The 27,744-nt window shown below is 40.1% G+C and overlaps 2 protein-coding genes and 1 long non-coding RNA gene across 6 annotated transcripts in view; 1 reads left to right on the forward strand and 2 right to left on the reverse strand.

Annotated features, from left to right (window-relative positions):
* Nucleotides 1-5,251, forward strand: part of gria4b (glutamate receptor, ionotropic, AMPA 4b) — a 134,749-nt gene extending 129,498 nt beyond the window's left edge. For 2 of the 4 annotated variants that reach the window (XM_046039786.1, XM_046039787.1), the window contains exons 15-16: nucleotides 932-1,069; nucleotides 3,353-5,251. In XM_046039786.1, coding sequence (XP_045895742.1) covers nucleotides 932-1,069; nucleotides 3,353-3,517 — 303 coding nt within the window. In that variant the 3' untranslated portion in view covers nucleotides 3,518-5,251. Of the gene's footprint in view, nucleotides 1-931; nucleotides 1,699-3,352 lie in introns of those variants that run through there. The other 2 variants (XM_046039784.1, XM_046039785.1) reach the window with 1 other exon arrangement.
* A 3,678-nt stretch (nucleotides 5,252-8,929) lies between these two features.
* Nucleotides 8,930-26,972, reverse strand: LOC123963113 (14-3-3 protein epsilon). The gene is made up of 6 exons (XM_046039670.1): nucleotides 26,741-26,972; nucleotides 19,867-20,066; nucleotides 18,116-18,222; nucleotides 16,135-16,341; nucleotides 15,161-15,297; nucleotides 8,930-10,089 (listed from the first exon to the last, which is right to left on the reverse strand). Exons 1-6 carry the CDS (start codon nucleotides 26,802-26,804, stop codon nucleotides 10,031-10,033), a joined length of 774 nt encoding a protein of 257 aa, XP_045895626.1. The 5' UTR covers nucleotides 26,805-26,972; the 3' UTR covers nucleotides 8,930-10,030.
* LOC123963114 lies at nucleotides 18,229-19,852 on the reverse strand. Its single transcript, XR_006823126.1, has 3 exons — nucleotides 19,414-19,852; nucleotides 19,125-19,194; nucleotides 18,229-19,031 (listed from the first exon to the last, which is right to left on the reverse strand). It is a non-coding gene; the product is annotated as an uncharacterized LOC123963114 (long non-coding RNA).
* Nucleotides 26,973-27,744: the final 772 nt, after the last annotated feature.

Here is a 27,744-nt window from a genome sequence, read left to right on the forward strand (position 1 = left end):
CACATATTTTCTCCTTTGCCTCAACTATATGTATCTATGCAGATACTATTAATAGCATTTTTACATATCAACAGCAACATTTCTTTTCAGGAACAGTGTCCTTGTCGCTTTAAAAAGTCCACAGAACACGTCAACTGTTTTCGAAGGGACTATCTCTGCATTTACACTTTGCAAGTTCAGGCTGTCTTAAAGGAAAGGAGACAATCATGAGAGAATCGTGGGGAAACCTTGGATCAAAAATTGGTCTTAGATTGCACAGAGAGTTGTTCAACGACCGATTTGGAACTTTGACATCCAAAGTCTGACATTTTCATAAATTTAGGACCAAATTCTTACAGCGTGGCTGCTGGCGCGACCCACGTCTGCAAACCAAACAGTCACAGTATGGCATGAAATGGCACACAGTGCACTGGCCGGCATTTAGTAGGTGCCATTTTTGAATAAAGTTCAGGAAAAGAACACACGCACCGAAAAAACAATGAAGGTAAATCAGAAGTTTGTGGGACTAACTAAGTGTGTCAGCACTACGGCAAAAGCGTGTTTATTAATCTGCCGCTTTTTCAAAACAAAATGCATGAGGCAAGTGAGAAGGTTTTTGTAATTTGGTTGAAGGGACTCTTTAATGCAGATAGATAGAGCTTTCTGACGTATTAGGCTGGATGATAGCAGGAGATTATTTTTGCTAGCATGGCTACATACAGCTGTGGAACAGTAGACTGACAGGATAGAGGCAGAGTAGTGATACATGATGTTGTGTGTGTGTGTGTGTGTGTGTGTGTGTGTGTGCATGATGTGAAGTTTATGTTAGATTTTTCCATATTGCCCTGTCTTATTTGTGTATAAATGTTGAGTGTATGTGTGAACTTACTGCTGCCTCTGCTAAAATTAGCGCTGACTTTTGTGTTTTTGTTCCTCTCCCCGTCGGCTACAGGACAAGTCGTCCCAGGCCCTCAGTCTGAGCAACGTGGCGGGGGTCTTCTACATCCTCGTCGGGGGCTTGGGCCTGGCCATGCTGGTGGCCCTCATTGAATTCTGCTACAAGTCACGCAACGAGGCCAAGAGAATGAAGGTGGAGGCCCAGTCCCAATCCCAGTCCCAAAACCCTCATTACCACCATCCGCACCACCACTGCTACCCCTGCCAGACAGGCAGCCCCCACCATAGCCCCGAGCCTAACCAAAGCCAGAGTCCGAGGCCCAGCCCCAGCATCCCCAACTTAGCCGAGTTTAGCGAGGTTTTCAATGGGTATGGCAGCGATGGGGAAGCTGATAAGATGTAGTTGGGGTTTTCGATAAAGCTCCGCTCAAGCCTTTGCTCCCCCCCTCACTAGCTCCCTGCACAGAGACTGTAAGTGAAACCTATCGTATCCCTGTGCTAGCTTTGCCATGCTGAGTGACTGTCGTGACCAGTGACGAACTGCTTCCCACTTCTCTGTCTTATCTGCTCACCATGTGGTCTTGTGACGTCCTGGTCTGCGTTGGAGCTTTTTCTCAATGTGACAGGAAGCGATGAGTCATCCTCAGACATGACGTCGCCTGTACTGCTTCGCAGCTTGTGTGGCTGCAGACATTGGCCCTCATTTATCGAGCGTGCAATACCGTGTGACCCATTTTCCTGCCAAAATCAAAATGTATTACTCATTCTGAACCAGAAGATAATAATCATGTCTGGTATTCATAGGAATTCAATAATGTTGAAAACTGATAAATGCCATGATTAAAAAATCAGTTTGATCAAAATCAGTTTAGATAGCTGTAACATGTTTGAGTTAATGAAGATGAAATGTGAGAATCAAAATGCAATTTTACACAAATGAAGTGAGATTAGGTTGTTTCAATGGCATATAAATCATAACAACTTAGAACACATTTATGAATGTATTAGAAGTCAACGTGCTGTTCTTGAATTTGACAGAATTTGAGTGTTACTGTTCACAACTGTAGCTATGCAGCTATTCCACTGGAATCACAGCATGTTAACAGGTAGGAGAGGCATGGTAAATGAGGACCAGTGTCTTATTTGTACCCACACGTCTACACTTTCATCAAACTGCAGTACATTCGTCCATCTAATGTCTAGTCATAACCTCTGACGCTCCAGTGCCTTGTTTTCCCAGCAGCGAACCATCAAAAGTTCTTTGCAGCCTCGTGAGGGTGTAAACACACACACACACAAACACACACACACACACACAAACATGAATAGTACATGGTGTAGCTCAGGGATATTACTGTCTCAAGTCTGTCAGTTACAATAGTACAGCCACAGAACAAATTTAATGAGAGACCAGCCCTGAGCACACAGGACGCACTATATAATAAAGCCATATTTAAACACTACAGTGTAAGGCTAAAGTAAACTTAAATGATATATCCCTCGAGCTGAGCTGATTTTATTGGTGTGAGCTGTTTTCTGCAGATATTTCCCCCAGGTCCTTGACCATTAGACTTTCAGATATCTTTTCACACTGGGTGTATATCTGTCCAATGTGGTTATGTGTCCCCCATCAGCACTTCAGCACAAACTCTTCATTAGCTTGACTGTTGCTTAGTCAGCTTCCCTGTCCCACTGCCTGCAACTATCACTCACTGTGTAATAATTCTGTCGCTAATGGATTTACATGTAGTATGGGGCTGGCTTGATATTGTACTGAATGGCTATGAAAGGTGTTTTCTGACTCTGTGGTTGCTACACTACTGTATATATATTTAACTGGACAGCTGTATTGTATTGTGAGGCTGTTAATGTTAAAGCAGATTGGAGTTTTAGCTCTACTGAAGTTTCTTTCTCTTTTAAATTGTATGCACATCACCTTTTAAAATGTATTTCATTACAAACATCAGTAAGTGAACGCATCACTGCGACATTCTAACGGTTGAGCAGGTGCGATCGTTCTGTTACAGCATTAGCCTGTTTCATTCAGCTCTGTACATTTACAGGCACTCTTATTAAGGTTTAAACCAAGCATTTGCAACGTAATAATCACATCATGATCATTTATGCAGCTTTCACAGTTTTCCACCTATTTCACTGTTATCATAACAGATAGAAATTAAGGTCAGAGCTCCATATGTTTGCAGGTAACTGAGAACTACTATAAAAAAATGTTAATTTTCAAAACTCATAGTCATTTTGAGATGTTTGTCAGAATTTTAAAGATCACTCTGGATCAAAGCATGGACTATATACGGAAGAAATGTGTCCTTTTTACCTGTTTTACCTTAGGCCTGCGCTGTATTAATTCCTTAATAGTCATCTTCGTGTACCATCTAAAACTCCAATCTGCACTGTACAGTTTTTCTTATTTTCACCTGCTCCATACACAAACCTCTCTCTTTATTTTTCTCCTCAGCTAACATTTACAGAAGCCATGAGAAACAAGGCCCGTCTGTCCATCACAGGCAGCGTTGGGGAGAACGGACGGGTGCTGACGCCCGACTGTCCCAAGGCCGTCCACACTGGTCCTCCCCTCCGCCAGAGCTCCGGCCTCGCCCTGGTCTCCTCTGAGCTCCCGTGAAAACCAAAAACCTCTCAAGTGCCTTATTCCAAAAACAAGAAAAAACAATAATCACACCGCCCACGAAACAACCAGAGACTAACTACAAAGAAACAGGATTCACACACCCAACAGGTCACCTCCAGTGGGCGAGACAGGGACGACGGAGGCGCAAACAACAAATCCCGCTGTTAGAAGTTATGACTTGTTGCGGATCAATGATTTCTCTCGGAAATCTGCGGAAACCAGAGGCAGAACTATCTCCATTTTATAATTGTGTGGCCACAAGGAAGCAGGAGTATGTTTGAATCAAAGGGAATTGACTGGAGCCTTTAGCACTCCAGTGATGGAAGAGCAACAGAGGGGAAGAAAATGAATAATATCATGATACATGATAAAGACGAAGACCAGAAAACTGTAAACTTGAAACTCAAAACTGTGCATTTTTGGATTGCTGTTAATTGGCAACAAAACTGAACCACAATCAAGATTGTTTTCAAACTGAACAGTATTTGCTACAAAGACATGAGCAGCGTTCAAGAGACAACAATCTCACGAGATATCAACAAGGGACACTGGGAGAGTTGTAGCTCAGTGCCATGACGATACGACGAAAAATATTTGTATTCATGATAACAAAAAGGAAATCTATTGATATTGAATATATGAGTAAATGTAGGAAACTGTGAAAATAAGTAAATATGTATATTCCGTTAAAAACAAAATGAAGAATTTAGCTGTACATAGGGTGGACTGTGTAACATGCTTGCTTTTTAAACAGATGTACATAGCAGATAATGTAGTGGACAGACAGACAGTTCTTTTTTGTAAATCATCTTTAAAGATTTTATTCATCGCAATACTGAAAAAGATGATGCCACTTGAAGGAGGAGACATGTGGAAGGCAGTGTTAAATGTGTTGAATACTTAACTGTATCATATAGGAACATTCAAACTCTAAATGTGAAGGGGTATCAGCTGCCCAAATATTCTGATACCTGTTGCATACAAATTCATTAATATATTCAACAATGAATGTTAAGTAGCTCCACCCCCAATCCTTAAACCACAACCCTCACTGTGCAGACGTAGACCCAGACAGTTGCTCATGAGTAGAGCTTTATAAATCAAGTTTCTGCAGTCAGAATATAACTATTTTTTTCATTCTTTGATCTATTTTTTGTACTGAGAAATGAAAAAAGAAACTGTCTGTCTCCTGGTTTTAAATGTAGACAGTAAAGTACTATCTGGGTAGATCTTTTAGACCATTATGTGTGACATGAATCCAAATGAGGATGCGAAATTAAAAAAAAAAAAAGAAAGAAGCCATTTCTCTCAATATATGTTATATGAAGTATGTAATGACGTCGAACCCGAGCTGATGAAGCCACTGTTTGTCTGTTGAACAATGATTAGAGCCCTTCCTTACTGAAACACTGTGGATCCCCCAGGGAGGCTGGACACACTGTAGCAGAAATGTATTGGATCCAGTCTCACTGACTGAAGTGTCCTCATCTCTTTTGGACAAATGGAAGGACAATCTGCAATAGGATACAAGACGCCACATCTTCAGCAGCACCAGCCAACGATGTCGTTGGTTCTAAATGTTTTTGTTTATTCCTGGCTCTCATCTGGTCCGTTCTGTTCCACGTGCTGCGGTTGGACGGGGAAGTTTTTAGCAGCGCAGAACCCAGCTGAAATATTTCAGGTCATGCCTTTTTGTCCTGCCATCCATCTTTAGAGCTGAAGTGTAATATGGCGTCTTATTTTGGTTCAATTGTACATCTTTATTTTGATCTTTTTTAAGTAAAAACAAATTTCAAATTGCAATGTACTGTGTCAGTTATTGAGACATTGAGATAAGAGAGTAACATGGTTGGTGTTGACCTGAGAGCAAAATGTGTCATTGATATTAATGGTCTCCAGGAAATGAATGTTACTGTTTTTGGTGGCCCCTTTACCAAGCCTGAAGCCCCAGACCTAGCCCACCAAAAGCTTTTAAGATTTGCTGTGCTGCAATATGTCTGTAACAATTTAATTAATTGTTACTTTGCTTTGAAATATGCACCACAAAAGCACAGTAACGACTGACATAAGGAACAGTTTTTTAAATTGTCACTTTTACACCTAGCTGTTTCACCCTGCTTCCAAGTATTGATGCTAAACCAGCTGCCAGCTGTAGACATGAGAGTGGTATCAATGTTCTCGTCCAACTCAACAAACAAAAGCAAATATTTTATTTAATTGGCTACTGCTTTATCATCTGATCTTGAGGAGGGTTACTGTGTCAAAATTTACCTTTATTTCTGCTAAAATTGTGCTTACATGATGCGTAGACAAATTTGCATTTAATCAAATTACCTTGCATCACACCTGCGGCCAAGTAGTATAAAGCATACAAACATACACATTGCAGAGAGAGTGATGGGAACAGAGGAGTTAATAAGGATCCAGCTGCTTCTTTTCTTTTCTCTTCTCTTGCCCTTGAGCTTATGTCCCGTAACAAATATCAGGCCAAAATTTTCACTTGTGTACATGATCATAATCAAAAGGGCAGAGTGCCATGAAATGTTTATAGCATGCTCATCCTTGTTACATCCTAATTACAGGATAATGGCACACTGAATTTCCTAAAACTCTCTGGAGTCAGACGCATGATTAGGTGACCTGACTGGGAGCATATGGAACAGGACAAGTCTGTCTCCGGCTGAGGTATGATGAATTTACTTCTTGTTAAATTTCAGTGATTAAACTGTTAAAATATTTGTATGTAACCTGCCAAAACAATTTGTCAAGAACAAACCCAGTAATGACCGTTACACAATCATTTCTAGTTGGACCAAAATCTGCTTCGATTGCACATTGAAGCAGTTTTTGGTGTGGACACTTGACTATTATTTTAAGACAGAATTTGCGTAAACCTGCATGCGATGATTTATACTAAAGCTTTACTACTGCAGCTTTGTGATTTCATATGACACGTGGCTGTAATTTAACACTGTTTTCTATCAGGTTTAACAAGGTTATTACGTGTGATATACAACACTTTTTATAGTCTACTCCCAGTTCATCCTGAGGTAATGCAATTCAAACTGTATATGTATTTCTGTGAAGTCTGATTTTGTTTTGTTAGGTTAAGACAAGACTATTGATCCCTTGGTGACATCTACAAGCTAAAAGCCAGTATATATAGTTAAAAGAATCATCCCCACTTTTACCAACTGCAACATCAGAAATGTACATAGTAATGCATCAATAATTATAATCCAGTGCATTACTCTGAATAACACCTACTGGTGTTACTTTATATACTCAGCAAAAAAAGAAACGTCCTCTCACTTACAACTGCTTTTATTTTCAGCAAATTTAACATGTTTATATTTGTATGAACATAAAAAGATTCAACAACTAAGACATAAACTGAACAAAGTTTCACAGAACTGGAAAAATATTTCCCTGAACAAAGGGTTGTCAAAATCATCTGGTGTGGCTCTGTGGTCAGGTGCAGGTGTTGTCACATGTTGTCTGCCACTGCAAGGATGATAAGCTGTACTTCCTGTGTAGTGTCCTGAAAACGTGACGTTTCTTTAATGCTAATACTTTTGTATTAGCTCCTATCCCCAGCTACACGTTCCAACTGGGTTTATACAGCAGGCCACACTACAAGGACTTTTACTTGACTGCACACTCTGTGGTATTGCTACTTTTAGTTAAGTAAAATATATGAATACTTCATATATGATACATATATATAAATCAAAAACCAAGAAGTAATTCTTCTGAATACACAGTGTAGAAAAAGATAGCAGAAAGCATAGAATGGGAAAATATTAGTTATAAGAAAGGAATTAAAGTAGTAAGTGAAAAGAAAGAGTCTGACTTAACCTTGACAGATGGTAAAACACTGCAGTGTATCACAAAGTGGTCTTAACCGCGATTATAACAAAGACCTACTTATGTTCCACTTCACTTTCACCTCCATGATTAAGGTGAAACCACAGGGTGCACATACTCTAAAAAGCCACAGTTACAAAATGGTCTTAGAATTAAGACTAAAGAGTTGAGGCTTGGGCGGTGTGGTGGTACAGTGGTTAGTACTGTCGCCTCACAGCAAGAAGGTTGTGGTTTCAAACCCTGGTTGCCCCGGCCTTTCTGTGTGGAGTTTGCATGTTCTCCACGTGGGTTCTCTCCGGGTGCTCCTGCTTCCTCCCACCATCCAAAGACATGCAGGCAAGGTTAATTGGTGTCTCTAAAATCGTCCATAGGTGTGTATGTGAGTGGTTGTTTGTCTATGTGTGGCCCTGCGATGGACAGGCGACCTGTCCAGGGTGTACCCCGCCTTTTGCCCAATGTCAGCCGGGATTGGCTCCAGCCCCCTGCGACCCTGTTTGCAGGACAAGCGGTTGAGGAGGAGTCTAAGGAGGTAAAGTTAGAAGTTAATAAAGCTCCCTTTTGTATGCTCTAGTCGTTTTGTTTTATTCTGCATTCTCTTTTTTTCTGGGAGTCTCATGAATTTTGGCATATTTTACTGTTCTGTTTTGGCCTTTTGTCTCATTTCAGATATGTCCGAGTTGTTAGTAGTTCCCCAAAACACATTTCCTCTCTAAACTTCTCAGATGGTTTTCCTTAAATAACTGAGGCTCAAAGAGGTAAAATGATTCAATGTCACAAAAAAGCAAAAATAGAGAAAAGTCCTAAAAATAATCAGATGTGTTTCAGAACTGTTTTTTCTTCCCCCATCTTGTGGCCTAGGTTGGGAAGCACTGGACTAAACTAACTGTATAGAAAACAGTTCAAACTAACACCTCAAGCAGCTACAGCTGTAGCATGTTGCTCACACGCTGCTGCAGATTGAATCCTATATTACTGACAGGAGACATGTTACTGCAGGATGAGTACTTTATTTTTGATACTTGAACTACATTTTGCTAATTATACTTTTACTAAAGTACGATTTAAAAGAGTTACATTGTTCTCCTGCTACTTTTACTTAGGTAAATGATCTGAATACTTCTTCCACAACAGTAAAATACTGCTCAGACATAAATGCATCAGTATTGTCATTTATTATATAGGCCTAAGTCACAGGGGCCAGTTTTCTGAGTACTGTTTCTAATATATAGTATATATCTTATATAGTCTTACTTTTGAATGTAGCACTTTTACTTGTACTAGAGTATTTTTATATTGTAGTATTGGTACTTTCACATAAGGATCAGAGTACTTCTTCCACCCACTGTGAATAAAAGCCTGAAACTGTACAGCAAAAAACAATTTATTTTTAAAAATATCACAGGATAAATGCAGAATCACTGCATTCAGTCTCTGCTACTCTTTTTCCTACGCTCAGCCAGCACTGCCCCCTAGTGATTAAAGATGAAAACATGTCAAACCCACCCCACAACACAATACAAGGAAAAGACAACATTGGTGTTAATTTAACATTTTTCAATTTGAAGTTTAATGTTAATTCCATGCTGTGTTTCAGTAAGAATACAGATGGTACTTGTGGCTCCGGTGAGAACATCCAGTAGTACAAATCAGATTCACGTTACACATAATGAACAGAAGGAAGAGAGGAAATGAGGGGAAAGAGACAGAGTTGAGATGAGGAAACCTGAAAGAGTCAAGGGAGTAAAGATACAGCAGGCCTCCATTTCCCAAACCTTTTTTATATATATATAGTGCCAATGCAAAACTGCATTACATTACAATCATGTGTTGATTATTCCCCTCCCACGCGCGCACACACACACGCACAGTTTGTCTGCTAAATAGCCATTACCTAACTAACTATCTGCCATTAGCAAAAGCGCTACAGCCTCGCAGCACAATACTTTGTCTGAGAGTGGACAAGGATAGAGGTCAGTGATGCTCAAAGATTGGGGACATTCTGCTGTTTGTTTCAATAAAAATAAACAAAAGACCTATTGATGTGTTAAAGGAGCAGGTTTGGTAACCACAAAGTAAAGAGGGCACTTGGTTCTTCCTAAAAGCTTTAACACATCCCTTTTAAACCTTCAATCACTGCTATATTTCCTCGATTTGCAAACTGAAATGTTTCAAAACTGACTGACTTACAGAAGCATGGACAATATATTGTTCATAAAGACATACACAGGAAAAAGTTGAACAGCAAATTATTGTCTTTAAATAAACTCTTGCATGTGTGTGTTACAAATACAGGCAAGCGTACTTGGCAACAGATGAAACAGCAAAGTAAAGCAAAATAAAAACAGTAAAATAGGACATGAACCTTAAAGGGTACAGGCTTGCAAATTCAGTCATCAAAAATAAGACAACGCCCCTGGGGAGTGGAGATGAAGACCCCAGCGGGCCCTGAGGGGATTGGGAGATGACGTGCATACGAGGAGAAAGGTTGAGACAGGTGGGTAGAAAAAGAGGAAAAGGTAGAGAAATAGTGTGGGCTGCAGTATAAACCCAGCTGAAAACTGTGGCTGGGGACAGGAGCTAGTGCTGGGAGGACAGAAGGGAGGAAGAGGAGGAGGAGGAGGGGGGCTTGTCTTGTGGTGTTCAGTCTCGCGGGGTCTCTTCCTCCGCATCTTGCAGTGCTTCTTTGTTCTGTTCTTCACCTGAGATAACGACAGAAACGTGAAACAATTATGAATTGCCATTATCTCTGCACACTCTTTAAGACATTTACAAAAGACAGCTAACTGAGGCTGTTGTGATGAATCAGACCACTCAGGAGAACCTCAGCCCTGCTGGCTGTCAGCTTCATTGAGGCTTGCCAGGAGAGAGTCTGGTTCTCACATGAGCATAAATGCATTTCCTTTGCTGTTATAAAACAGGGTGAGTTATTGAGGGATAAGGTAAATGGACTGTACTTGTATAGCGCCTTTCTAGTCTTCTGACCACTCAAAGCACTTTACAAAACATTTCACATTCACCCTATTCACACCCTGATGGCCTTGGCAGCCTTCAGGAGCAATTTGGGCTTCAGTATCTTGCCCAAATACACTTTGACATGCAGACTGGAGGAGCCGGGGATGGAATCTTTGACCTTCCCAAATTTCGGGCGACCCTCTCTACCTCCTCAGCCACAGCTTAGTGGGCAAGACAATTATTATTATAAACATTTACTCCCTAAATCAATTTCTGAATTAAAGGGAGAAGACTCTAAACACGGCTTTACAACAGATTCTGACAGAGTGGCCAGGGAGATCCACAGATTAATTCAAACAAAGCAAGATGCACTCCATTTATTTAATTTTGCACTTCCATGAAGTTGGGAGACTTGCCAGAGGCACATTAAAAAGAATGGAAAGAAATTTGTAGCAGGACAGACCAAGATATCCTAACCTTTAGTCCCTGACATTGGTCAACCTCCAAAAAACACTACATTTCGCATGATGCAATATAATAGTATCTTATCTCAGTTTGGATGGTTATAAACATCCATTAGATCTTCACAGAGCTAATTTCTGGTTTGACTTCACATTGATATTCCCCCGATGTTTTTAAATTAGATTTTGAAAAGGGGCAATATAAACAGAAATGTTTGCAGCATGCTAGACTTCGTCTGAGAACTCATTTTTATGTGCTGTCCTTTAGCATGCCACGATAAAAACATATACACGCTGACACACACCACTAAAACAACATAAGAAAAAACACATTGCATTAGGGATGCACCGAAATGAAAATTCTTGGCCGAAACCAATATGGGTTTTTGGGGGCCGATGCCGATATTAAAGTGAAAACGAGCCGATTAATGAGCAGATATTTAGATTTAGAGAATGATTTGGATAGTTACTACACTACACTTAGAACAGGCAGATACTTGAAAACTGGTTTGTATGTGGGCTATAAAACCTTTTCCTAACTCAATTATGTTAATAAAATAGATTACAGTCTCAAAAAGTGAACATGTAAACAATTGCACATCAATAAATATTTGTTGCTGGAACATGCAACTTTTTCCAGCAGTCTGTAAACAGAAAGAGAGAGAGAGAATAAGCATGTGTATTTCACTTTACACATAATCTGCCATAATTTCAATGTCGCATATTCACATCCAGTTCATCCCTTTACCTGTACTCTAAGCTGCGAGAAACCATTTCTCATCATCTGTCCAAATCATGCCGTCTAGGATACACTGAGCTGCTGTTGAATGCATCTAATACAACATGACTCTCTACAAGGACAACCTGTAACTTTGAGATTTCATTTAATTAACTACAACGGCTCTGACAGCATTTCACATCTACAACGTCACACAAAGAGGAGCTACAGGAAGCAGTGTTATTTTCTTGTTCAGCTCACGTTTATTTACATGTCCGCTCTGGTTTAATCATTCCAGACATGCCGACAAACTGCAGACAGTCAGCTTGCAGATATCTTTAGAATACACCAGAAACTATAGTTATTACGACGTTAGCGCTCCACGTAATGTTACAGCAGCTGCCCGTTGCTAAATTAGGAGATTTTAGAGAATATTTAGAAGTGATGAACTAAGCACAAATGTGAACAGTTCACTAGAACAGCCATACTGTTTCAGAATAAATCTACAGTTATGTCTGTTAAGAGCTTAGCTTCCAACACCCAGCTACCATAACATTAACCTGATGTTAGGAAGTCGGGCAGAGCAAAACGGGAGAGTTAGCAAGTCATGAATGTTTTCAGGAGAGGAGAAGTGACTGGGTCTGTTTTTATTATAATTATTTAAGTCATGTAATTAACTTGACAAAAGACCGATTCACCGCTCACACAGCTCTCTGTGTGTTTCTAAATGCTGAGTGTAAGCTCCAGTAAACTTTGGTCAGCTGATCTGGTCTTCTGTGGTTTTTGTGGTGAGGTAGTGTTGTTAACAGGAGAGCTGCAGCTGGTCGCCCTCCGGTGGGCAAACTATGCAACACCCATGACATGAGTGAAGGATCTGACTTCGTTTCTTTTTTAATTGTCATATCTGCAGATATAAACGGCCGATGCCGATTAAATGCAATTAGCTCAAATCGGCCGATAACATTGGGCTCTAGTACATGACCTGACTTCAAACTTGGACGCTGTAAGTGTTGTCCTGTTTTACGGTTTATTTTAAAGGTTAGCTAACTTGATGTTAGCATATTGTGCGGCTAATTTTCCTAGCAGCCTCGGCGATGTTGGACTAACATTGTAATCCTGAGGGACTGTTGAGAGAAACTGAACGGTAAGCCTCATTTGAACATCACTAACTAACGAGAAGAGTTTGTCGGATGCCTGCAGCGTTTTTTCATGTTGCTTTCTGTGGAAGTTTAGTTAAAACGTTACTACGGCGGAGTGGTTAGTTGTGGACAGCCCATTATGCTCCACACCGGTGTGTGAGTGTGTGATATAAAACCACACGCCCCGTGCACACTCTGATCAGTTAGTAGGACCCATCCAGTCTATGGTAGGACCGCAAAAGGAGGCGCATGGCGCTTGTGATTGGCGACAAAGTCTGTCACACAAGGATGACAACGGAATTCATTTGTAACTGCATGACTGGTTAAAAAGGGTCAGATGCATTTTAACCGCAGTCTTCACAATTTCAATTTGAAAAAGCGTTCCGCCCTAATTTCAGCTGTGACAAAACAAAGATTGAAATTTTCTATTTTTATTGAAAGTTTTTTCTTTCACTCAACCAAAACCTGTAAACTTCAATCATAAGTATACCCCAGTGTGTCAACATGCAGTTCAATGAACAAGAGGTTAATTCACGGCGTCTTCAAAACAAGCCATGGTCAGATTTACTAAGAGGGTAAAATGCCTTGTGAACCTGTACAAATGGTTGCTTGGGAATGTTACCATAGAGACAGCACAGCCATCCGTGTAATGAAGAATTAAGAGGCACGAATAACAAAGGCTTGAGAATCCATCATGATTAAAATAGAAACTGTAACAGTGCTCATTAGCACCACGGCTAACTGGGATGTGAGAAAGCCACAGGAGATGGAGCAGCAGCCTCACATGCTGTTCCTGCAGTTCGTCTGTTATATCACACTAAGCTGCGTTTCCAAACTCTGCTGTAACGCCTCACTGGGCTGTGTTCAGTGGTACTAACGTGCATGGCAAAACAGGATGGGTGTCCGCAAGTTCTTTCAGTTGATATCCAAGCCTGAAATCACTCTTCGACTATAATCTTTTTCCATCAGGAGGGAAAAGTTAACTCATGTTTCTGCTCACATTCCCCAATTCAAGGTGGAGCGTGGACTCACAGATGCCTCTTTTTCTTCTTTTATACAGAGCAGAAGTGAAACCTTAACTTCCGGGTGCAGATACAGGGAGTTAGAAAACCTCATTTAACATGATAAACACAAAAAAAACACAATACCAAGATTACTAGATATTGCAATGTGAAGTTTACCGCCCACAATCAGAGTGAACTGAGCATTTCTCAATTTCCAACAACTCCAGAGTGAGAAGTCTTCTCTCTATGGCTTTTTGTTTTAGCTGCACCTGTTATTTCAATGTGTCAGACAATACTATACAATCCTTTTCCAAAGAAAGGGAATTTGAGAAAGGGATACTGGCCAGTATCGTCAGGGGGAATGATTACAGAATGCAGAACCTGTGTTTATATGAGCACCTGACTACTGTTTAAATAAATTATGAATAAATTTTAACTCTGTTAAAATCATTAGGGTTCAAATGCCAATTGCAAGCTCTGTGTAGACTCAATTATATTAGAGTATGGAATATGTTTCAAGCTTTCAAAAAAGACAGATATAAGAAAACCTCTGTGAGATTTTACTTTGAGTCACACAAGCTAATGGAGCAGCAGCCCGGAAGCGAAATCAGGACTTCTGCTCTCTACTGGACAGCATTTTATAACCTGTTGTCCTGGTGACATGTAAACACAACCTGACATGATATAGACTTTTACTGCCTTGCGGACACCCTGAAGACACTAACACACACAGCACTCGAGTTCCACTCGTGCAGAGAAAGGTGGAGAACAGGTGGAGTAGAAAAGAACAGCTTTTAAATCATTGCAGCTCTGTTATTGTGTGAGAGCAGAGCAGGGCGGGAGAGGAGATCATCTCCCCTCGACCACAAAACACTCCACAAGACTGGACTTTGTACTGTGAGGGGGTTAGTGAGGGATGTCGGGGATGGTGAGACAGGAGTGATAGCCATGAGGTGACAAAGCCAAAGACAGGAGGAATGACTTACAAAATACACTTCTATAATGGAGGAAGAGTGAAGGAAGGAGGCTGTCCTTAAGAATCTACAGAAGAATGAAGGAGAGATGAGAAGTTAGAGCAGTGTGAGTGTACTGAGCCTGAGAGAGAGATGACAAAGAAGGCTTCGGACTTTAGGGAAACTTCTGTGCTGAGGGGAAAGGTTAGAGAAAAAGTTAGGTAGCTCCTCCCAGTTTTTTTTTTTTTTGGAGGAATCAGTCTAAGCACTCCTAAGAAACCTTTTTAGAAAACTCAAAGATACTTCTGACAAGTATGCCAGAAGCTGCAACCAAAGGCAATCAGAGGCTTGAAGGAACAAATCAGCTTTAAAAATAGACATAAGTCTGTCAAATCTGTCAAACAGCAAGTAATGCTGTTGAAAGTAGGGAACCAATCATGAGCCAGTGTCACCCAGACATGAACAAGTTCATAATACTAGTAGCTGATGTCTATTCAAGCAACTATCGCTTATGCCCTGAGAAGAAATGAATGGCTCTCTCACCATCACCCTGCACGTCTGAGGTCCATAGTGTCAAGTTGTCACGTAGCAACTGCATGATAAGTGTTGAGTCCTTATAGCTTTCCTCGCTCAGCGTATCCAGTTCTGCAATGGCATTATCAAATGCTTCCTTCGCCAACCTGTCAGCAGAGAGGACGCAAGACAACACAGTTACACACACACATACAGTAAACAGGTGATATCATTTTAGAGTAGGCAGCAAAACACACAGCTAAGTATCTGTACTATCTGTACTACAGTGTTTTTGTAAACAACTCCACTCCAGAGGCAGTGGGTATGAGAGGCAGGGATGGAAATTAAAAACCTGTTCCCTTTCAGGACCGTTTTCAAGTTGCCAGGTTCCTGAGAATCATTTAGCTCAACAGTGTCTGACAGCTGGAACACAGTTTCTTTTCATGTGGGATTTGAGCCACAGCTGAAAGGAAAAGTTGCTCAAACATGTGGATATAACTTACCAAATAGGACTAAAATGGCAAACTGCAACAGTTGCTAAGGACTTTTTCTGATACACTGAAAGGCGCATTCGTGGTTTTTTGGCCACTAGTGGGCAGAAAATCATTCACACAAGACGTCCGTCTACCTGATAAATCCAATGTTCTTCCTCCTTTTAGCTCTAAGTGTGGTCCCTACCAGCTCCTGAGAAAATGTCTTGTCTTGGTTGTTTGACTATATTCACCTGCTCACTACGAGCAACCTCTTGTACATTACACACAGTGGTGTAATTCTGATATTATACATGACAAGACAAAAATAAAACTGGGATGAAAAATACATTTCTTATTGTTCTCAAGTTTGAATGTTTTTTTACTCACATATGTAGTGAGTGAAAAAAATTAGTTGTTTTTTTTATTCCCCCACATTTTATATACTTTTTATGTCCTTTCCAAAAATACTGAAAACAGTCTTAAGAGTTGGAAATCTCTGTTAAAGAGACATCATGGAATTACCACACGTACCTGCAAGCACGGTCTGGCGAGTTGAGGATTTCATAATAGAAAACTGAAAAGTTCAGGGCCAATCCCAGACGAATAGGGTGCGTTGGAGGGAGTTCCATCATGGCGATGTCGCTAGCAGCTTTGTAAGCAACCAAACTGTTCTCGGCTGCCTCCTTCCTGTCATTGCCTGTGGCAAACTCTGCCAGGTACCTGTGGTAATCTCCCTTCCTGAGCAGAGGGAACAACACAGTCAGACAAATATCTGCTTTCACACATGTGCATTCCAAAATTATTATTACAACAGTCGAGTCCAAAGCGCTGATTGGTAAAATTACATTTGACAAATGCATTAACAAAACAGCGGTGTTGAATTACACGTCCTGTACAGTTTGGGATAAGAACATGAACGGCAGCACCCTAACAATAAACACACATGTGATCCTGAATGAGCCAGTATTACATTGTTTAACACTATCAAAGTGCTGTTGGTTTTCCAACAATTACTAATACATGATTTTTTAACTGATACATGTGTTCAAACATTTTACAAATACAGATATATACCAAATGTATTTGAATCTTTTTCTGATATTATTTTAGCAATGCTCAAAGTTTAAACTAAAATATTGACCCAGTTACTATGGTCCTTTAGTAACGTACATCAGATACTGACTACATTTATTTTGGTCTTTGCATCATTGTTTCTCATGCTGGGGGTTTTAACTTTAAAATTTAAAAAAAGTGATACTTTTAAGTAAGCTGTTTAATACAGTTTTTTCAACTGAACCAAGAGCAGTGCCGTATATTAAGCTAACATCTTTAACAAAGGTCAGCATCTAAAGCCTAGATAGTACTAATAGTACTTCGTAGAAGTGCAACAAAAAAGTACTGCAGTCTTAAGCGGCAAGTATAGCAGTTTCTAGACAACAAGTCTGAACAATTAACATGGCAGCATTTCTCAATCGCAGACTGAAAGAAAGATCGTCTTGAAGTTTGAACATTATGTGATGAAAGAGCTTCTGTTGGAGACAGCCACATGGAGTGCAGTGCAAAAAAATGTTGAGTAAAATATTCTCATGTGATGTTTCATCTATTCGAAAGTTGGGTACTTGAGCTGAATGTATGTCTTTATCGCCTTCATGTTAAACGTAATTTCATGTTAAGTAACGTTACACCGTGTGTCATCTAACATTCGAAACATTAAAAGTCTTCAGTAAAGTAGCCTAATTACTGTCTGTTATTGTTATTATGACAACACATCAGTGACGTGGAAATTTGATTCATTTTAAGATGCTACTATTGTCATTCTGATGTGCTTCATCAGGATGATTGAATAAAATATTGATTTATTTATAAGATGTGTTTTTGATATTTATTTTGGATAAATTGGTATGTTAATTTTTTTTCTTTATAATACACAAAATTAATCGACTAATCGGAAAAAAAATAATCGTTAGATTAATCGACTTGAAAAATAATCATTATGTACAGCCCTAGAAAACAGAGAAGATCGCCCAAGCCTACAGTCAGGTTACTCAGCAAACAAGAATATTTAATTACTTGGTTGGGGATCAATTCAGGATCCACTGCACTGAAAATCCAACAGGAAGCAGGTCAGATGGATACTTATAATAATCAATTGCCAGGAAATTTGTGAATTGGAAAGAGGTGAAATAAGGTGTACACTCTCAGCTTTAAAGCATGTGAACATCCCTAGAGGAACAGAGGCGTGTGACAATCTGAATTCTGATTAAAAATAAGGGAGAAACCCATTCTACTGCATATTCTGGCAAATATTCTAGGAAATCATGTTCATGCCAGCCTACGTCAACGTGAGAACCAATGGACTTTGTTGTGTGTTTTAACCCATGGTAATGTAAATGCTGGAAACAAATAATTCCATTACTCCTTTGACTGACACCTTGTAATATCTAACTGTAAATGTGTCTGAACTTAAAATGCTAATTGTTAGAATGTAAACAGAAATTGATCAGATACATACATTTTGTAATAGAAAACCTTAGATTCTCCCGTGACTGCAGCTAAGATGAGGTGCTTGTCCAGTACATCCAGAATGTCGTTGCAGATTGATTTCAGCTCTTTCTCAACCTGCAGACCAAAACACATACACACGCGCACTATTGTCAGAAGTGCTGGATCAAATTTCCCTTTGAATGTTAAAAAAGGAAAGTTCTGTAGCAATTCAAAGCTGAATGCCACTCAACTCAGCTGAGATCCAAAGTCGAATAAATTCAGATTTGATGTTTTAAAATGGTAAATGAATTAATCTATGTGGTGTGACTGGCAGTAACTAATTAAAAAAACAAAAAAAACAAACTATATTTCCTCAATTTTAGCAGTAAATAATTCCCTTCATAATTCTGTCTACCGCCACACCAACAATAGTTAAAAGTAGGCAGAGATACACGAGGCAGCTTTTGTCCCCATGGAAGCATTTGTCAAAGAAAAGCAGACTGGGTACTGTGTGACTCGGTTCAAAAGGTCAGTGTCAGCCGTGAAATTCTGACATTTTTTACCATCATCACTAGATGGAAAGATGTCCTTGTAAATAAAACTGCTCTTCATTGGATAGAATTTTAGTAGTAGTAGTGTTAGTTGGGTAAACCCAACTTTTGTCACCTTTAAATAAGCCACTTATAAAAGTACACTTTTACACACAATATTTTTTATACAGCTCATCCTGCCAGGCAATATTTGACTGGGATTTCGCTAGTCAAAACAAACTCCATGTATTCATGTTGCCAGAATTGAAGAAATGCCACATATAAAAACAAAGTCATGACAAAGACATAGCCAACAAATGCTAACAGCCACTAGACCTCGTGATTTTGCCCAGTTTGTCAAGGGTAGAGTTCAGAGTTTACAGATGTCATTCTCAGCAATGTTGTCGATGTGTACTGTAAGTAAAGTGACAAAAACACAACTTTTACACACTGGAGTGTGGGTGAAATCCATTATCCTAAATAAAGTCATATAAAATCTTTTCCCACCTCACTAAATGACTGGAGTGTTGCTGTGCTGCATTGCACTCAGTGGTGCTGCCAGTGACTGGGAGTTGCTCTGCAGCAGAAATGAAGAACAAGCGATTTAAAGTTGATTCATGGTTGCTGCCTACCTCATTATTTCACTCAGACAAGTTTTGTTGGGCTGTGAAATCTCGCCATGAGGTCAGTGGAGGAGGGCTTAAAAAGTCCTGCTAAAAAGGGTAAAGCATCCCTGGCATCTTGCCTACTAGATATGGAACATTTGATTATCTGAATGAGCACTGCCTACACTTACCTCCATGAAATAACAAGGAAGGTAGCAACTTAAAATCAGCTCTGCTTCAATCCACTGGGTTGGTATGTTCATTATTGTGTCTAATTCAGGACCAGAGATATTTGCTCCATGATCTACAATAGAATCCATCACTGCAACAGGGCAAACAGTGACTACTTTTCCTTCCAACCAAAGCTAGATTCACAGAAGTCTTCCTCACAGAGGAGTTGCACCTGTGTGATAGGACTTTGCCTGTCAAGTGCAGAATGGACAGGGGCTACTGCCGTCCACATCTTTCAGGTTCTCAACAACTTTCCACAAAAGGAAGTAGGGACTGTATTAAGTGAAAGAAACATGTCAAAATGTTGCATAAATATCAGAATTGTCATGATCACCCCTTGTAGCTGAGAAACCTATACTCTAAAGATCCCATCTCACACTGCTGGTAGATTTGGGTATATAACAGTGTCTGACCGTTTTCCTGTATTCTCGGATCATCTTTAGTTTGTCTTCTCCGCCTTTGTTTTCTTCTTTCTGTTCGAGGCTGCTGATTATCCTCCAGGAAGCTCTTCTGGCTCCTATCACGTTCTTATACGCTACTGACAGCAGGTTCCTCTCCTCTACCGTCAGCTCCACGTCCATACTGGCCACTTTCTTCATCGACTCCACCATTTCTGGGAGACACAGGGGGAAAAAAATGACACAAGGCATAGGCTTCTCAAGTTCCCTTTTTTGGAAGTTTATTTATGCAAGTCGGTTCAAAATATATGTCCATATATATATATAAAATCAAAACTTTTTTTTAAATCTTAAATGCCCCGTGCTATAAATTTATCAATATACATGGTGAAATGTGCTAAACATAAGGCGAGCATTCCTATGGCGGCCCAGGTGTAGTGTAAAATGACGCTTCGACCTATTATTAGGCCCTGTAGTGGGTATCAGGCTGCTGTCAAATCTACTGAGCCTTCTGACAGGTGACCCCATTCTTTACCCCTGACCTAATGTACCTTTAAACTACCTTTGAATCCTACCCTCGGCCAAGCAAAGAGCAGACACTCGACATGATCAGGCAACAGGTCTACGTTATCGGTTTAGGTTAAAATACACTGACTGATCCCACTTGAAAGGTAATTTCAGTCATGACCTTTTCAGCAGTCCAGCTATTGGCTAACCATCACTATCTAGTTCCACGAGTATCTCAAATAGCCTCTAATTAGTGGCTAATTGGGCCTGTGACCTAAACCAGAATGTACTGACAAGTTTATCTTTCGACTGTTAAATATTCCAATAAATAACCAAATATAAAAAAAAAAAAAAAAAAAAAGGTACCCCGTGGGGTTCTTGACCTTGTTTTTATTAAGTGGGTCCCAATTTGTTTATCTCGTGCACAGGTGACACACTACACACTCTTGCCAATTGTTTCACATTATTCCACTGATCTACAGGTAGCGGTGATGTGCCAACATATGCAGCAATGCGTCAAGAAAGACTACGACGAAGACTGCAAGCTAGTAAAAATGGATGTAAATGTTGGATTTAAAAAGCTTAAAACATCTGCTTCGCAATGAGGAAGGAAATACACTCTAGGGTTGGGCCAATAGACGATGCCATCGTCCATCGGCGATGGCTGATAAGACATCACAACGTTGAGCCGGCATCGTTATTGTAAAACCCCTGCCCCCCCAGCAAAAACAAAAAAAAACAAAAAAACACAAAAACCCTCATATTTTCACATTATACCACCCCGTGAAAGCAGCTTTTAATGACCACAAAACATTCTTATTATTGTTTTTAAGTATGCTTTGCACCTGCCTCGGAATTCTCTTCTCCCCACACTCACACACCCTACCATTTCTTTTTTACCGAGTGAAGTTTGTGTGAGAACACATGCACATAAGATGATCGTCCATCCCGATGTCTTATTGCAGACATCGTCTGATGGAAGTTTTGTAGACAAAACATTTGTTAGACCTCAAGGACACGTAAGTTTCTTGGTGAGTAATACGGACTGTAAACACTGTTTGTTTACAAAAAACCTTATTAAAGTGTTTCTAAACTGTGTGTCAAATAGTGATACCGGACTCAAAAATCCAGTTTCAACCAGACTTAATCTGCAGTAATCCCAAAATCATATTTTCTCTATCTTGTGCATCACATTTCACATTGTGAGCACCACTGTGAAGAATCTTCATCACTGCAGTAGACTGTAAATGTTTACCACCAAATGCTTTTTACTGGCCCTGGGCAAAGTCCTTATAGAGAGCCTAAGTCCCTCCCCTTCAGGTGGACAACCATGGGACCTTATTTCGGAAAAATATTGTACGGTAGTCAATGGCAAGGGACAACAATATACAATATTTTGATACCGTTTGAATTGTGCCCTGAATTACACGTTTGTCAGTTTACAAGATAAATTTTAAAGTCAAGGAAGTTGCATTTTGTTGTAATACTGTTGAGGTATAACACTGTGAAAATACATAATTACAAAGACCACAAACCCAAAAGTTGCGTATGTGACTGTTTCTGTTTCTGTCAATGACTGAAGCTAGTGTCAAAAAACTTACAGGAGAGGATGATGTGATAAAAAGGACCAGGAGTCGTTGGATTAAACGCAACAGGTGAGATTTATTTCTGCTTGGAACATAGCTAAGTTATCTAGCTAGTAGCAAGAAAGCAATGAACGTTAGCTAGCATTACTGCGCTAACATGTTGCTGACATATGTTGTGCGAGATGTAGTTCATTGAACGGGTTTCACACAAAACGACGTATAACTTTACTGTTTTACGTCAAACTGCCACAAACTGCCACTTTCTTTACTCATTACCATTGACGGCAACATTGCCCAGCACCATTGCTCTAAAAGTTGCTCCGTGTATCATCCGCTTTAGACTCTTTATAGGCAAGTCATGCCACTAGGCAGCCATCTTGGCAACGTCTCCAGGCAGCTGTTTCGGACTAACAAGACCAGGCTGCTATCAGAACGAATGGGAAGACAGCCAGTACTGCACTTTCACTGGTCCCCGGGATATACAAACTACATGAATAGAATCGGCAGTAAAATCTGGTAACAATCACTGAAAAGGTTTGACGACTTTGCCCCAAAATAAGGTTTAAAAAGCATTTTTCCTGACCGGTTATAATTCTATTATGCATGCATCACTACTACCATTAATGCATAGTAGCAGAATAACAGACCACGTCAGTGGAACCACACAGCTGAAATATGTTTCCCGCTTTGGCCGTTAAAAGCAGACGATTGGCTTTCTGGTGGAAGGGGCAGGATAACAGCCATCTCTTTCCCCATACTGTTCTATTGTATTGCCGTGTCTCCGGGCCATTGCTTATGTTGAACCCTGGGGGGTGGTGCAGTTACCATAATAATAATCAAGTAATAAACTACAGAGAGTATCATTACAGTTGCTCTCTCTCAATCTCTGGCTGAACTATTTAAAAGTGACGGGACACGCGCAGTGATGATGCAGTGAATAGTGACAATTCTCTCCGACCAATCGGGTACCAGATTTGCCCAATGGAAAACCAAAAAAGGCGAGTAGAGTTGAGGCAAGTTGAGCTGGTGCCACCCGTTGCAGGTGCAGTTTGTAACAGTGACACATATTTGTTGTTTTGGCTTCACTGCAGCTTATTAGATTTAAAATAAAACAATGATTACGATGTTTAAGGCCCATTGGAGCAACTTTCTACAGAAGAAATAGTCCCTGGTAAAACTGCTCACAGCGTATTCTGTGGATTATCCAGAGTTACAGGGACAGTGTTTCTGGAAAGAAATGCTGATGTTGAATTTTTAAGTAATTTTTCAATGTTTCACCACATCTATTGTATCGGGGTGGAGGCAGATGTCTCAGATACAGAAATCTCAAACCCAGCCAATAAAACCAAAACCATCTGCAAAGCTCAAAACCACTAGAGGTTAATGTGAAAATATGTTTTTGTAATTTGGGTGAATACTTCCTTATAATTATTAACATTTTGGGGGAAAGCGGTGCATATATTGATTTTTGAATTTGACAAAGAGCCCATGTTCCTTCCATTAACGGAGACTTTAAACCACACAGCAGAGACTTGAAAGGTTTCTGTCATCCTCAGTACTTTATTAATGGAGAGCCTGGGACACCGGCCAAGTATAAACTCTTCTAATGCAGAGATTCACCACCTACGGACACCTATTGAAGGACGCTAGGAACTGAGCCAGGACAATGAACCAGAGGACTGAGCTAGATCAAATGCAATGTCTTTTCACATCTTCAAGGTGACTCAGTTGGTGTGAAAGAGAATACAGTATCCAGGGATGAAACAGCAATGAAAACAATTTGACAATTTGCTTTGAAGGAGCTACTAATCCCTGGGGATCAACATAAAAAAGACACAATGTGGGGGCTCTTCAAAAACCTAAATACTAGGGATGCAATGAAATGAAAATTCTTGGCCAAAGTCGAAAACCAAATATAATGAAAAAATTTGCTGAATGCCGAACATGAACAAGTACATTCACATTTTTGCCTCTTTTTTTTTTTTTTTACCATTGCATAAATTAAATAGTCAAAATGTGCTTTTTACTCAGTGTTTCCCACAGGATTTGGAGAGACTATGGGGGGTGGGTCCGAGGCCCGAGAGGGTCTGGTAAAGTAAATTACATGTGGCTATTTACTTTTAATGTACACATGTAATATGTTTTATACTATGTGTGAATATAATCCAATTCATCTTATTTCCATACTGTCAAAACACCGTATTTTGAAACCCGGACGTTGTCACATGTGTATCCTCGCGATTTTTGCGTCTTCCTCTGACACTTTAAAATGCTTCCACACGGCCGACATGTCAACGTAATTGTTCGGTAAAATTTAAATCGGTCTTTTGACTTATTAGCCCGAACACTGAAAGTGCATTTCGGTGGCCGAACATTCTGTGCATCCCTACTAAATACTCTAAACTGCTCCTGCAATTGTCAGTAACATATTTCATGCAATTTCTGGAAAACCTGAGAATATATGACTACAGGAACAATATATTACAGTATTATGCTGAATAGGAAGGGTAATTCTGAGGGATTTTATCAAGTTTTGACATAAGTAGTATGTGGGATACTAATTAAAAACACATTAATTATTTTCAATAGTGGTTAAAACTGTGGCTCAAGCTGCAGACAAGTCACACCTCTCATGCAACACATGCTAGCCTGGAAATAAGAGTAATGTGTCTCTGCCTTTGGCTTTTAAACTTTACAGACAGGGCGCTATCAGAAGCCAATAGCAGGGATCTGTGCAGCATGCTAGCGAAACCTGATACATGATGGTTAGAAGCCAAGAGGAGCACTATGCTGTTTTGATCCCTTTACCCTCCAGCCTGCACTCAAACTCAATAACCTCTCTATGCTTTTTAAACATTTTCTCAGTATTAAAAGCTCTGCAGATCTCTTAACTGATCACAATCACTGATCAGCCACTAGCTGCAACAAAATGGGCTTCAATAGAGCTGCAAAGTGGGAGGAGCCCATTTCCCCATTCTGTGTCCACATTTTATTTCCCCCCCCCCAGTGTTACTGAACATACATAGATATGTTATGACCCTAACATTGTTTCTGAGAAATCATGTTTCTTAAGTAATTTTGTGGTAGCAAATTCAAAATGTTGTTAGAAATTATGTCGAAATGTAAATGTTTTGAATTAATGCTTTGTCATGTCTGTATGCATGACAAGCAAACAAAATGCTTGTTTTCTGAATGGAGTGGGATCAGGACCATGCTAGGTTAACTTGTTTCATAGTTAAGTATATCTCTGTATTAATTTGAAGTAGTATCTCTGCTTGCCCACAGACTGCTACTACAGTCAACACGAAACAAAAACACTGAGGTCTCCACCCATGGTAAGCAGCTCTGGATCAGAGCCGAACACAGTTGGTCTACAGGTATTTATTCATCCAGAAGCAACGGCTATACCCCCGGCTCTCCAGCGCTCATCAGCTATCTGTCCCCCCACACAAAAAAGTGACTAAATTATTAATAAAACTCCATACGGATCAATAGTGAAAACAGTCGCAACAGCTAATCAAATCCCTTTAGCATATTTGTAGTTCACTGACAGTGAGAGAAAGAGAAAGTGGTATTAAAACTTAAAGCTTACTGCCTTTGGCTTCTTGCTATTTTCTATTACATATTTTGTTCCCTAGGACCCCGTCAGAAACCTACTTGCATACACGTCCGAAGAGTGTTATGGGCATAAATTGATGAAGCACAATGTATGGTCAGTGTCTTACAGTTTCATATTAGTCAGTAAAGGATGTGATGTTCAAGAAAAGTATCGACTGTACAGGTAAAGCAATTATACTGTACATTTACCAATGAATAGCTCAATACACTTTGCGTTGGAAAGGACTTCCAGTCAACTGACCGCAAAGAAAACATGTCTCAAGATGAACTTCTGGCCGCGATTTGTGTTTAGACACGAATCACCTAGTAGCAATTATCACTGACCCCGCCTATTCTTGTTCACCATTGGTGCTACACCTATCAATCAATTAACCCAGGCCTCGCCACAACGCAGTAATAAGGCGATGCTGGCCTGGCCGAAGCAGCAGTAGACGGAGAGCAATTTAAAAGTTTATTAAACTTTAATGCCTCCATGTTGACGTCTAACGAATCTACCGGGTAAAGCACAAATTAAGACCATGAACGGGTTGTTCACATTGTCACTTGCACCCAAACACTGTATAAAGAACTTTATCAAATTTGAGTTATATCCATTGGCTATATCTGGTTTGCCAGATACCTTACCAAAACACTTGGTGGGGGCGGTACGTAGCAGCAACTGTGGCACAATTATCTTATATATTTTTCTACTACAGCTGTTGCTTGTTTGATCTGATAGACCCAAAGGCTTCTACAGAGTCAGAAGAAGCGCAAGTCATGTTTAGTGGGGTGTGGACGTCTTCTGTACCTCTGCTTTGCGACTAGAGTTTCGCGTGTCGTGAGCTGAAGAAAGGCTAACTTAGCCAGCTAGTCGGCAATTTAGATGTGTTCGCTAGTGTTAGCTGGATAACGGTTACTAGCATAGCTCACCACCTAACGTAAGCTATATGTTAACCAGACATCAGGGTACGCGACAATACACGCTGTTAATCAGGAAAAAAAACAACCTATTTCCCTTTCAGTCGAAACAATGAATTTGAAACGTTTACTGCTTCATTCGGCTGGAGAAATCTCCGCCATTTTGTCTCTCACCCAACAAATCCATGTGTACTGCTTTACCTGCATCTCCAAGCCCCCTGCGCAGGGAGACGGAGGGGCCAGGCTTTCTGCAATGACTGTTACTTAATTCGGTGTCTTACCATCGTATCTCTCCGCTTGTTCGGCGAGTTTTGCCTGGTATACTAGGTTCTCTCTGTCTGCCATGGTGCTCGGGTATTTGGGACCGTTCGCAAGGTCCCGGTGGAAAAGGAGGATTATCGGCTGCTCTTCGAGTCCTGGTGGTGGATCAGCAACAGCAGTGACGCTCCGCTGAACCGAAGACCCACCGGTAGCACTGGCGTAAAGATGGCGTCCCTACTCCATCCGGGAAACCCACGCACCAGTCTTCATCTACGCCTACGCCCTCGTACCAAATCCTCCGAGATTACCTCACCAAACTCAATTCAAACATCGATCATTTTAGTGTCAAGTGACTTGTCAATAATTTAACATATCGATGATTCAGTTCTTTTTCTTCAATTGCAGCACCCGTTCAATTCGGCATATATATATATATATATATATATATATATATATATATAAACATTACATCAATATGCAAAACTAGTTTGAAATTCATCCTCAATGCACCATTGACTCATTTAATGTGATAAAGTAGTTGTATGTGCCTTCAGAGCTGCTCTCAGTGGCTTCCTCTTTCTTACTATTATATTGCTTGGTTAAAATTTAGTTTTAAAAATAATACAAACTTAAAATAAAACACCTTGAAGCTTATAAAAATGTACATTACAAGTCTCAAATGTAAAGCTACAATGCTTACAGTTTTCCCTCCTTTATTTTCTAACAAATATATGGTAACCTATCTACTAATAATAATTCAATGCAGTGTAGTAATGGTTCATAGTAAGGTACTGTATACAATGTAAGAGGAGAACAGAATAATTCAACCACAAAGCAGACCCTCGGGACATGCCTTCCTTTTATCAACTGGCCGCAAATCACTTCTCACTTCTGTCTTTAACTACAATGTTGTAATGGTTGACTAGCTCATGGGGCCACAAATCTCTTCTGGGAGTTCATTAGACAAAAGGTATACTATTGTTGGACATAATCTGATGGAGAACCTTCACTTGAAAAAGCAGGT

This window comes from Micropterus dolomieu, linkage group LG23 (assembly GCF_021292245.1).
Source record: "Micropterus dolomieu isolate WLL.071019.BEF.003 ecotype Adirondacks linkage group LG23, ASM2129224v1, whole genome shotgun sequence".
In the NCBI taxonomy this organism is placed as follows: Eukaryota; Metazoa; Chordata; class Actinopteri; order Centrarchiformes; family Centrarchidae; genus Micropterus; species Micropterus dolomieu.